At 33.2% G+C, this 13546-nt stretch overlaps 1 protein-coding gene across 1 annotated transcript; it reads left to right on the plus strand.

The window, feature by feature from the left end:
* The first annotated feature begins 9154 nt into the window (after nucleotides 1–9154).
* LOC129221246 (V-type proton ATPase 16 kDa proteolipid subunit c-like) lies at nucleotides 9155–9637 on the plus strand. Its single transcript, XM_054855737.1, has one exon. It carries the CDS (start codon nucleotides 9155–9157, stop codon nucleotides 9635–9637), a length of 483 nt encoding a protein of 160 aa, XP_054711712.1.
* Nucleotides 9638–13546: the final 3909 nt, after the last annotated feature.

Consider the following 13546-nt stretch of genomic DNA (forward strand, 5'->3'; position numbering starts at 1 on the left):
AGAATAAGTTAGAATGATTCAATATTTTGAAATAAAATATTTCGAGCTCCTAATACTTTTTCAACTCTTTTTTTTTTTTTTTTTTTTTTACGTCTCAGTAAAATTTTAAAAGAAGTAATTATTTTTGAGTGAAATTACATTTTAAAAGTATAAATATTTGTTTTAAAATGAGAATCGAGTGATAAGATACAGAACAAACTATAAAAACTTGATTTTTTAAAATTACAAATATTATTTAATTTCGGCAAGAGTAAAAGTGCATTCTGATAGAAATTATTGCAAAAGCGTGCTGTTTACGGACAACCGAACTTCCAGTAACGCATTTATATCAACACTAAACGGTTTCTGACTGTAACTATTTCATTGTTAGTAAGGGGCCGTCCATAAATTATGCTACACTTTTTGTCAACAAACTTAACCCCCTTTCCCTTGTGTTGGAAAACGTAATATTTTAGTTAACCCCCCCTCCCTCTCCTTGTCAGTTGTTGCGCTGTTTTCATAATCATACTGTTGTAAAGAAATGTGTGATGTCACACTTCTTGTAGCCTCACCCCCCCCCCCTCACCACTTTGACACAAACAGTCACAATAACTCCTTTTCTCCTCATGTGTGTCATCATTTGTGGTGACATTGTGAAAAACAATGCTCGATGTCTTAAACTTTGGATCAAATGTAGACACAACATTTCGAAGTACTATTGACTTAAATTCTAATACATATATAATAACCAATTCCCCCATCGAGTAACGCTGACGTCATTAACAATGAAACACGGCTAATGCCCCTATATATACGAATCGACGCATCAGCTGAAGACCAGCCATTTTGGATCGGAGCGCGTATTTGAGTGGTTGCCTTTTCTGACAAGTTATCGCGTTTGGTGATTGTTCACTGCGATCAATTATTAGCGGCACGTGAATTGTTTATTAAATAAAATGTTATTTTCTGCAAATTTGCGAAATCCGGAACTTTGTTGCGGTAACCCTAGTAGCGCAACAATGAAAAATCTGATCCAAAATGGCTAAATTTAGGCTGATGCATCGGCCTGTATATGTATAGCGGCTCTAACACAGGCGATAGCATGCGAGACGGCATGATTTCGTTGTTGCATTATTTAAAATTCAGTAATTTTATTTATAATTAGAGAATTTTTTTGGCAGTGTTTGAGAAGAAAGAGAAGTGATTGTTTTAACAAAGCAGAACGAGATCCAAAATGCAACTGCTTTGAATATCATACTACATTTCTCTCTTATATGTATCTATTTGAACATGTCAAAGTTTAAGGGAAATCTTGCTAATAAAGAAGCGATTTGCACCCGTCATACCATGACAGGCGATTTTCTAGTGTTAATATAATAGACGAAAAGCTACCCTTTACTGCGAAGCATTCAACATTTTAAAATCTGAATCAAAATGCCCTTCTCTTAACAAAACATAAAATTCGTATTACGTTATTTTCAAGTAATAATGGGCCAAGTGTTATACAAAAACTTTTCAAACCGTTACTAGAAAAATCTTATTCGGCTTTATACGGAAAGGTCTAACTACCTTAACATTTATCAAACAAAGCATATTCTAGTTAGTTATTTGTAGTAATTTGCATGATCACAAAGCAGTTCCTAATAATTACGAATTAGGTACGATAAACGAAACAAATCTTTGGCCATACGCATTATAATAATTGCCTGTTGCGAAAGTACCTTTGGAAGTAACAATTGTGTTATGCGCAATGAAATTAAAATTTAATCTTCCCCTCGATCCATGTAACATTCGAAGCTAATTAATAACATACACTCATACCTACAGCATCATTTGTTAAAAACTGCTTTTCAAAATTTAAGTGGTTTATACTACAGCCCGAGTTAAAATTTCGGAGAAATCTTGCCTCACTCGGAACTTCAAGTTTCTAGAAATAAAACCATGAAAAGCTAAAAGCAATTAGGGATTTTCTTTGCTTACATCAGTTTGCAAACTAATTGGACTTCTCTTTCGATACAAATTTAGGTCTAGTTTTATCTGATTCTTCATAAGTTAAATCTAAAGGAGATGGCAAAATTGAATCTGCTTTCTGGTGCAAAAGGTCTTAAGATAAGAGGAAATTCCCAAGGTAGATAGATCCGTACCTCATTCATCAGGTTTTAAAATGTTTAGATTCAAAATATTTGTTTCCTAGAACTTGTGTTGTAAGGGACTAGATTTATATAACATATCAAAACTATCTAATTTTATGTAGGTTGAAATACATATCCTCCTGTATTTAAACCCATTGTAATTATCATGTGCATAGTAAATACTGAAATAAATCATATCTATTGAGGCAAAATCATATATATTAAAAAATTGACCGTATGTACCTAATGTATGTATCTATGTCCGAGTTACTTCTTCCGAATGCTAGTGAACTGACCATGGAACGATGTAGCAATAGGTTCGTAATTTTCCATCTTTTTACTTGGCTATTTAACAAAATCCTTTGATAATAATGGGCGAAAATATCAACTAAAAACTAATAATTATTAGAAAATCGCCCGTCAAGGCATGACGGGTGAAAATTGCTTCTACATTTAAACAAAGTCATTGCCTGTTTGGCGATATTTTGATAGTTGAAATTGTAACCCTAACTTCAGAGGATTAACCCTAAACTCCAGTAGGTAGCGTCCATTGCTGACCCTTTTTTCGTTTCTTCATTCCCCTGAAATGATGATTTTAGCAGTAAAACAGTTAAGTTACCGGATCGAGCCCAGTCTTGTCACAATAAACCTTTTCCCTACATGTTAAACATTACCAAAACATATAACAACACGCGCGTTACCTATCTATCCCAAACTAATACAAAAAAACCTATTACAAATGATGTTTTGGCTTCAAGGCCATCCGTTTTTTTTTCATGGTCAAGCTATATCAAAATGCGTATTCATCATACATTTTGGATGTAAAAATAAGAGTAATATATTTTGTACAGAACTATATTGAACTCAAAAAATACTTCTTTTGAAACCCGAACCCTTTACAACTGAAGAAACATCTTTGTCAATATGTTTTTCAGTTTGAAAGCTCGTCAAGAAAATAAAATAATAGTTTAAAAAACTGAAAAAAATCACGCTTTCGTAGCAAAATGAACTAAAAAGTGAAAAATAATCTTTGGATGATAGCAGTTGACCAATTACTTAATTTTAATGTAATACAAAAATGCGTGGGGCGCTGTCTATTTACATTTTTGCTTGGACAACAAATGGAAGAAATTCAAGACAACTGATAAGCCCCCACGCTTTTTTGTATTACATTAAAATTAAGTTAATTGGTCAACTGCTATCATCCAAAGATTATTTTTCACTTTTTAGTTCATTTTGCTACGAAAGCGTGTTTTTTTTTTTTTTTTTTTCAGTTTTTTAAACTATTATTTGATTTTTCTGTTTTTTAGTCTTATGAGTGGAGAATTATCAGGCAAAATTGTAATTACTTCAGATGCATTTATATATACAGTTGAAATATTTATCCAGAATTGACGAAATTATTTATAAAACGAGTGCGAGGTAATATTTTAAAGTTATGACTAGGGCACCCCGATGGGAAGCTACCGTGAGTCATCGATGTATGTTTGCGGAAATCATATTTATATTACTTTGAAAATTTGAGATGCATTTGAATAAAAGTTTTGTTTAACAATGGTCTGATCAGCAATGAATTTCCAATTGAAGGCTCACCTAAATTTTGGCTTGAAATTAGTTTAAAACAATTATATTCCATGTTCTAATTACCTTGGAACATTGGAACAAATTTTGTCTGATGCAGAAAAATTATAGGTTTTTGTAGATATTTTTAAATAATTTTTGCGAGCATTTTTTAATGTATTTTTTTAAATTTTTCCTTTTTCACATTGTTGGATTTATGCCAAAATATTGATTAAAATTGGAGGAAACTAATAATTAAAAGAGTTAATTAATTAATTTGATTACAGAACATTGCATTGTCATCGGGTCTGAGGTCGTGTGCCAAATTTCAAAAGAATCCGATCGCAGGAAGTGGGCGAAATTTGAGCTGCAAGATTCCGTTACAAGATACATACATACATACAGGTGAAGATAATAAAAGCGTGTTAATAAAATAAAAAGGATTTTGATTTTTAATTTAAAATTACTTGAAAAGTCAGCGAAATGAGAATGAACTACTTGATATTAAAATCAATTTTTGTCGAAGTATCATAGAAAACTTTGCCTTTCGTGCATAAAATGCTTTGTATTTTGCATGAAGAAATTAGGATGCGGCGATATCATTGACATGCTGCGATTCACCTAAATATTTTTATAATACAGGTCAAAAAAATACATTAATATACAATAGGGTCGTTTCCGAAATTTTATAAGTATTTTTTTTTTCTGAAAGAGCATGCTGAAAAACATTGATTTTGACCATTTTTTATATAATTTGATAAAGTTCAATGCTTTTAAAAAATATTTCAATCGGTGTACGGATTCAATTTTCTTTTTACGCTTCTGAATATGACATCACAAGTGTTGAAATGCCATTCACTAATGCCATTAATGCAGAGCGCAATATTTAATTCCCTTCTTTACTCACATGTACTGGCAACGATATGGTTGATAGCAAGCATAGAGTGCAATAGTATTTAATTCGCTTTTGAGTTATCATTACCTGGAAACACGATAGATAGACAGCAAGCGTAAGCATTCAGATGGCCCGTGGAGTAGCGCACTAAAGTCGCCACTTTTTTTTTTTTTTTTTGAAAAATTGGACATTTTAAAAAATTAATTAGATATTTAACGTTTTTGGGGGGGGGGGAACAGATTTTCCTCTCTCCATGTTTTTTTTTTCCTCATTCTATCAACTTAAGTGACTAAAAGTAGTACTTTTGTCTGATGGAAACAACCCCTTTGCAATACAATGGAATATTTACAAAGAACTATGGGAAAATCTTTTAAGGAACAGCTTTTTTTTTATAAAAAAAATGCATTTAGCTAAAGCTTGTTTAATTTTTTTTTTTTCAAAATCGCTTAAAAATTACACTTTAGTTTATTTACTATTACAAACTTTAAAAAAAAATGTTCTTGAATTGAGCAAGTTAAGTGTAATTTTGAAATATATTTGCATTGTTCTAACGGCATGTTTTACCTTAGGAAAACCCAAAAACAATACAGAATTGATGCCGGTTCATAAAGTGAATGGTTTTCTAGCATGCAAGTTCTTGCTTTTTCATACAAAATTTATTACCTCGTATAGCAACTGCATATTCAAGAAAATGCCTCATTTTAAAATTTCGAAAATATGTGAGAGTGCTCATGGTTTATTCATGTTCTGTTAGAACACGACATAGAAAGAGTATTCAAGATAAAGGGAAAAATGAAGTGCAGAATACTGCAATTTGCGTTTTACATGAGATTAAGAGCAAGTTTTCTCGCATTATTTCCCAAACTTTGAAAAATAAAATGCATTATAAAAGTAATTTGGATCTCAAAAAAGGCTAAATGCTTTGTGATATTTAAATGAACGATTTTTTTAATCAATGAAAAAATTAAAATCTTGGATCTTCATCTGTAAAGATTTTTTTTTTTATGTCAAAATAACAAAACCAATGAAAGTCAAACAGGGCTGATTTACGAGTCAAAATACAACTGTTGGCGACATTGTTTTGTCAACCTTGTTTCATTTCCCCAGGCGTAGATAGACAGAGCTGTTCAGTTTTTTTTTTTTTTTTTTTTGGGGGGGGGGGGCATGGAACCAATTCTTTCTGTAATAGTGATGAAGAAATACTATGTCTATAACTTAGTGTCTGGTCAGCGAGAGAAACGATCATCCAATCACAAAGCATTCTAATGGAAACTGTGTATGTAGTACTGTGGGTTAGTGCTTGGTCCCCCCTTGTACAAAATAGTCATGATGGTTAATGCTCCAATTGTCTATTAAAAATATTGATTTAAAATGAGTTTAAGAAAGATTTTTTTTCCTTTTATACGAATATCTGTCTTGATCTGATAGCAGAATCCGCCCAAAACAGTAGCTAGAGCTACACATTGGTCGCTCGCAGATAAAATTCAACTTTAAAAAGGAAAAAGAAAAAAACATAAAAAGGTTTTTTCTTAGTTAGCAGTGGTCTAGTGTAAGCAAAACTGCCAGTTGTTCTGAAATTTTTCTTTTCGTATTTCGATTCCGGTCTATAAGAAAAAATATTATGGGCTTGTGCACCTTTGTCAAATCAGGAAGTTAATGGTTGGCGTTTCATCTGCCATTTTCGGGCTTCTTCGAAGCAAAAATGATGGCCGCACTTAATTCGCTTACGCCTTACGGGCCTAGACAATGTATGACTTTTCTGCGTTAAACTGAAGCAACTAGTAGCCTAAGATGATCTGCTCTTGAAATTCTCAAAAAATGCGAAACTGCATATGTCGCCCATTTTGACCGCAAGAGGCGCTGAACCCAATCCTGTGTATCCACCAATCAATGACATGTTGCCCATTTTGACCGCAAGAGGCGCTGAACCCAATCCTTTGTATCCACCAATCAATGGCATGTCGCCCATTTTGACCGCAAGAGGCGCTGAACCCAATCCTGTGTATCCACCAATCAATGGCATGTCGCCCATTTTGACCGTAAGAGTTGCTGAATTCAATCCTGTGTATCCACCAATCAGTGGGCATTTTGATTGTAAAACACTGAAAAACAGGGATTGCCTGTAGGGTTAAGACCAATATAATAATTTATGTCCAGACTTTTTACCCTTGATTTAATAGGAGGGAATACTCATCGCCCTCTTTGCTGCCATGAGTTTCAGCGATTGTCACGGCCTATAAGAATCAAGTGTGGCCATGCAAAAGTACATTCAAAGGTATAGTTCACACTGTATGCGTTTTTACCTAAATCCTCATTGGATGAGGCATTAATTTCTTATTTGATAATTTATGCTTTTGATTTGCCTTTTCTCTTTGCTCAAAATGGAGTCTAGAGATCTGCTTGGCAAAACCCTCCAGTGAATATCCTCCTCTTCCAGAAATTCACCGACCAGAAGAAATCTATGCGGCATTGCGTTAACATCCATTAAAATTACCTTAGGACTAACAGTACGTCTTCAGAAGTGAGCATAGAGCTTCAAGACCACATCTCTATTCCTCGCAACTGTCAAGAGCCTCTCTCAAAGACATGGAGGGGTGTGAGGTGTGATAATTTTTATGACCGTGCGAGTGTAGTTTAAAATTTTAGATTGCTACTTGGTTTGTATTGTTTCAATGTATGTACAAACCAAATTTCATTAAAATCGGTCCAGTAGTTCTGTACATAATTAACCAAATCATAAAATTCTAATAATATTTTACACCAGAGTAGATTTTCCCTACTCATTTTTTACGTGTGCAAGACGAAAAACATTACTCACGTAGGCATTGCTGTCGAAGTTTGATCCCAATGAATAAAGACGGCTAATTTCCCTATTTTAGAAATCAATCCGGGGAGCGTAATCATGGAGTGCAATCATTAATGGAAATAAACTTTGTGTGCCAAAGAGCTTTGTCGTCAATTGAGAAAATTTGCAAATTCTATGACGCAAAACCATTAATAGGCTCTTAAAAAATAATATTCGCTATTTTAATTGGAAAATTGCCAAGAATCCTACTTTTTGAAATATTCCATGAACTATCTAGCCATGCTTGTCATGGAATTAGCCATAGACTAATAATAAAGATTATGATATTGTGTTATTAATAGGTGTAATCCGCAAGCTACCACTTAGGACTGTTCAATTGGAATGAGGGGAAATGGAAAAAATCTATGCGTGTGTTTCGTTCATTTCTATGTGACTCAGGTAAATGTAAAGCGCATTTTCGCTTTTTATCTCATCGATGGTCAGACTATACCATAGACTAATAGTAAGAATCTTTCATTATTAGTCTATGGACTATTAAACTGAAAAACTAACAGATGACTATTATCAAAGAAAAGCATCATCTGCTGAGATACCTTTGCTTGATTTAAAAGGAAACGTTTTCAGCATTCTACCAAAAAAGCAACAAAACATAAATTATTACTTATAGCTTCCATTTTTTTACCATTTCCAGAGAATAAATATCTTTAATTTTTAACTTATGCATCGGATTCTGGAGATGAAAAGAATTTATTTTTTCGCTAAACTATTATGTATTAACTAGAAAATCGCCCATCAAGTTATGACGGGTGAAAATTTCTTCTACATTTGAATAGAGCCGCATCAGTTTAAGTTCAGATATTATGGTTCGGATTTTTCATTGTTGTGGAACTAGGGTTACCAGAGCAAAGTTTCGGGTTTTGCCAAATTGGTCAAAAGCAATATTTTATTTAGTAAACAATTCACGTGCCGCTAATAATTGCTCGCAGTGAAAATCACCAAACGCGATAACTTGCTAGAAAAGACAACCACTCAAACACGTGCTCCGATCCAAAATGGCTGATTTTAAGCTGATTCGTCGGCTCGTATATATAGGGGCATTACATTTGAACGAAGCCATTGCTTGTTCGGTGATATTTGGATAGTTGAAATTGTAACCCTAACTCTAGTGGATTAACCCATAACTCCCGTAGGTAGCATTCATTGCTGACCATTTTTTCGTTTCTTCATTTCCCTGAAATGAGTCTTAATAGTAAAACAGTTAAGTTACTGGATTGGGTTCAGCCAGGTCACAATAAAGGCTTTCCCTGCATGTTGAACATTACCAAAACATATTATCAAATCATCATGCCGTGGCGCGTGTTTCATTGTTGGAACACGCGCAATACTCGATCATCAGCTGTTATATGTATGAGGATATCTTAAATGTTCTTTGTAAGGCAGAGCTTGATCACCGTCACGCTAGTGTGGTGATGGCTCGATACGATAAGTTAACTACTACTGGTGCAAAATCGTTTGTGATCAATTTCAGCCTTACGCTAGAAACATTCAAACTTTCTTGTAATAATCACTCCAACGATAATGAAACGAGAAACAAAACTATTTCCGAAATTAACAGTCCGCTTTTTTCATTATTTTCAACTGATATATAACGCGAGTATTTCTTTCTTGCATAATGTTTCGTAAGCTGAGTATTCAAACTTTTCAAAAAGCCTAAGTTATGACTGTTATTTATGTTTGAGAGATTTTAGTTTTTCTTGCCCCGAAACAGTTATCAAAAAGGCTATGGATCCGAAAATAGAATCTCCTGAATATAGCATTTTCTTTGGAGTTATGGGAGCAACATCAGCAATGGCGCTTTGTGCTCTTGGAGCAGCGTACGGAACAGCAAAGTCTGGCGTTGGAATTTCAGCCATGGGAGTTAGAAAACCGGAAATCATCATGAAATCTATAATTCCTGTTGTCATGGCTGGCATAATTGGTATTTACGGCCTTGTTGTTGCAGTTTTAATTGCAAACAGCATTGATCCAGTGAAAAGAGGATACACACTCTTTAAAGGCTTCTTGCATTTAGGTTCAGGACTAAGCGTTGGACTCAGCGGACTAGGCGCTGGATTCGCTATTGGCATCGTTGGAGATGCTGGAGTAAGAGGCTCAGCTCAGCAGCCAAAACTATACGTCGGGATGATACTTATACTCATCTTTGCAGAAGTGCTTGGATTATATGGATTGATAGTTGCTCTTATTCTTACAACAAGACAAGGATGAATTGTTTAATGGCTCGTCAGTATCCGAGAAGACGTCCGAAGCTCAGCAAGTATATGTATGACATTAACTCCATTGAACTGGTATTGAGCTAGACATTATTCAATCGATACAAGAAAAAGTATCTAGAAATTTCAACTTTTTTAGTGTTCAAGTTTACTATGCTGACTAATCGTCGAAACACGATTTTTAATTGATGAATTGCCGTATATGGACTATTTTTTGTTAATTTTGCAGACACAAAAGTAAATTGCGAGAAAAGCTTGATATTGTCATGCTATATTTTGAAAAGTAGTTGGCGTGGTATATTTAACTTAGCATCAACTAAAACTATGTTTAGTTTCAGAATTCTTCAAAACCCAAGATGTTGACAAGTAAATAATTCAACTGTTGAAAACATAAAATAAACATTAAAAGTTTTGTAACTACTGAGGAATTGCAACCCATGTTCTATGTATGCTATACATTCCTAAATTACATCATGCACTATAACTCGCAAAATTACACCTCAATTTTGTTTATATTTCAATATCCGTTGCATTTTTTAAAGTCTGCGTCTAGGTAAGAGATTTTTTTCTTTCTTTCTTTTTGAAATACCAATAAAGGAACAATTTTTAGTTTCGCTGTACATAACAAAATACTGAAACGATGTAGACTTTACGAATATGCATGTATGATTTCCATGCAAAGTACGCTGTAACGCTAGGAATAGCTTTAGTACAATCACCGCATTGGCAACTTTTGTCTGAAAAGGTAACAATTTGTCACATTTGGCAAGGCATATACTAAAATCCTAAACACAGAATCGCACAAAAACTGTAAAGGACAACTAAAACACAAGACATTGCCGAGTTATTACCCAAAACAGTCGGCCAACCCGGCCGACTGTTACCCGGCCGAATAATACTAAAGCCTTACGGCTAAATTAAGAAGTTTTCTACAACTTTATTTTGACCCGTACATCTCTTTTATTAAATAACTTTCATTATAATTAAATTACATTTTGAATTTTGATAGCCATTATTGTTCTATAGGTTTAGTTTTAATATCGCATGCCGACTTGTTTACTTGATTAACGTGAGAAAAGAGAAAAATGTTTAGGTCACCAGATGGCAACATTTTGATATTTGAGAAATTGGCATGTTAGTCAAAATTTTGATTGATTTTAATTTGGTAACCACGTTGTTTCATTGATAACCGAATGCTCGTTGATTTTCCCCTGCTACTGTTTGTTTGGGTATGTAAAGGAAAAACATTCCTTGCGCTGGCGTTCGTGAAAAAAATTTGACGCCAATAGATCTAAATCGCCAATTTCCCAATTATCGGAATCTTCCTTTTAACGGGGAATTATCATAACGTAGAACATGCCAAATTTTTGAAAAGCCATTACAGATTCACCACGGCAGTTTTAATCGCTGCTATTGTTTTTCCTTTTATTCATTCTTACCGTGCTTGGTCAAAATTATAAAAACTGCTTTTTTGGCAATACCGTACATTAATTTGTTTTTTTAATGAACCTTTAAGCAAAACAATAGAAACAAATAAAAGTGCCTTTAAAATGAAGAAAATTCCACTAACCTTTAAAAGTAAAACAATCTGCCAAATGAAAAAAAAAATGATATTAAATAGCATGAAAAAACAATTTAAAATAATTCACTAAATCAACTTTAAATGCTCAATTAACATGTAAAATAATTAGATGAAAAATATATCGAGTCATTAATGAATAATAAAGAGATTTGTTAAAATGTAAAATTAGAAAATAAGGAGCTTTAAAAATATTCTCCAGAGTTGAAAGTAACTAGTTTTGCCAAGCCACCTATAGTAGAATTTAGAAATGTAAAACAATCCGCTAAAATTAAAAAAAAGTCATTTACCGACATAAAAAGTCTTATTTAAAGCAAAAACATTAAAGAATTAGGTGCAAAAATGCAACAGCTACTTCAACTGTGGGATTTTTTTCGCCAATTTGGCATGTTCCACGTTGTGATAAGTTTCTCTTTTTAAGCGATTTTTTTGTCAAATATTAAAAAAAAAAATTCCCAAGATTAAAAATGCGCCAACTTATAACCTAATAAGGCAATGTTAAGCTTTGCGAAATTTTCGACAAAAAATGGAATAAGTGGGTTATTTTAAAGTTCAATGCAACTTTTAATGTTCTTGGTAGCCTAATGTATTTACTTGGTTGAATCGTTACCTTTAAATGGAATTTCGAAAATAGCTCTCACGCCACGGTTTTTAAATATTTACTGCGGCCACGTTACCACAACTCTACTTTGGTTAGAGACGATGCATAAAGAAGCTTTCAGTAGGACTTAATATTCTCATTATTTTTTAAACTTCGAAAGGATAAATCACAATAAAAACGAAATTGAAGAAGACATTTTTCTTAGCAAATCCGTTATAAATAAAACAGATTGGATTGAGAAAACCTAATAAGTTTTGCCGTACTAGAGTCAAAATAATCTAAATCAGCAAAGGTCAAATATGTTGATTCCGGAATTAAATTACAACTGTATTGGGCAAGTTTTCGCCTGTTTGTTTACTTCCGAAAATGGTGTATGCTACACAGAACGTTATTTAGGCACAGTACGAATGATAGGTACAATGTGCAGGTGACTATATATTTCTCCGTTGTCATAAAAATACTTTATCTAAAAGGATACAATGTTAACATTTAAGACGTAAATCGCTAAAGATATTGAATAAGAATTTAATAAATTTCAGATAGAACAATTTTGACAATTTCATTTATCTTTCATTTATCACATTTTTTTCTATCAATTTCCCGACAATTTCCATTCTTTTGTATCTGTTTCATTTATATTTTAGAGCACATGTAGCCAATTGCATTTTGAAATACTTTTCCTAATTTTTAATAGCTTTTTCAAAATCAATGGAAAAAACTATCGTCTGAATAGAAATCTAAATTTATTTCTCTCTCTCTCTCTCTCTCTCTCTCTCTCTCTCTCTCTCTCTCATCGTAAGAGAGATTTTAGAAATCTTCTTAAAAATTGCTTTAAAATGTGTCTTAGATACGACAGATATTTAAACAGTGGCAGAAAAGGCTTGCGATAAATTTTCATCAAAACGGAATTAAAAACTGAATTACGTTTCAAACCACAGTTTGTTTTTGACATTCGAAATAGCCCTTTTTAGAAATAACAGTTATGAATTATAGTTTTCTCTGACTCAGGATAAATTGCAAAAACAGAATTTTGTGTCAAACGAAATTGAATACACGACTTGACAGTTCAAGCATAGCATAATGAAATAAAATGTGTCTGCATTTCACAAAATAATAATGTAAATTAGGGGTCGTAAAATGATTTCAATGATCTGGGAAAAATAAGAGAAATTTGAAAGTCAACAAAAAAGTCGGAAAAATATGTAGATAAAAATGATGTGCTTTCGATAAGAGATTCTGAAAAGAATTGAGAAAACCTTGCATGAAAGTATTTACGATTTGTGTTCAGTTTAACAAAACAAATATATACATACAGTAGACCCTCAATTTATACCGGTTTCTTTTACGGGGATTTGGTTATACACGGTTTAAGACTTGGCGCCTTTATTTTGTTTTACGCGGTTGAGTTCTTACTTTATGCGAATGGGGCGTTGATAACAGATAAAATTTTTCCTACTTCTAAATCCAAACTTTTGAGATTTCATATAATATACAATAGGCTGCATTTTGGCGTGCTAATAAGCGAGCTGAACCACTGGAGACATTTTTTTTTTTCGAATAGTTCGAGAACTCTTTCTGGAAGTAAAAATTAAACTGAAACAATTCAGAGCTCATCGGAAGAAAAGCTTTTAGAAATAACAAAGAAGAACGAAACCAACGAGCATACCGACATCATCGGCATACAGCCCTTATCTTTCACATTGAAATATGTGAGCTATTCTTTT

Source organism: Uloborus diversus, chromosome 1 (assembly GCF_026930045.1).
Source record: "Uloborus diversus isolate 005 chromosome 1, Udiv.v.3.1, whole genome shotgun sequence".
Lineage (NCBI taxonomy): Eukaryota > Metazoa > Arthropoda > Arachnida > Araneae > Uloboridae > Uloborus > Uloborus diversus.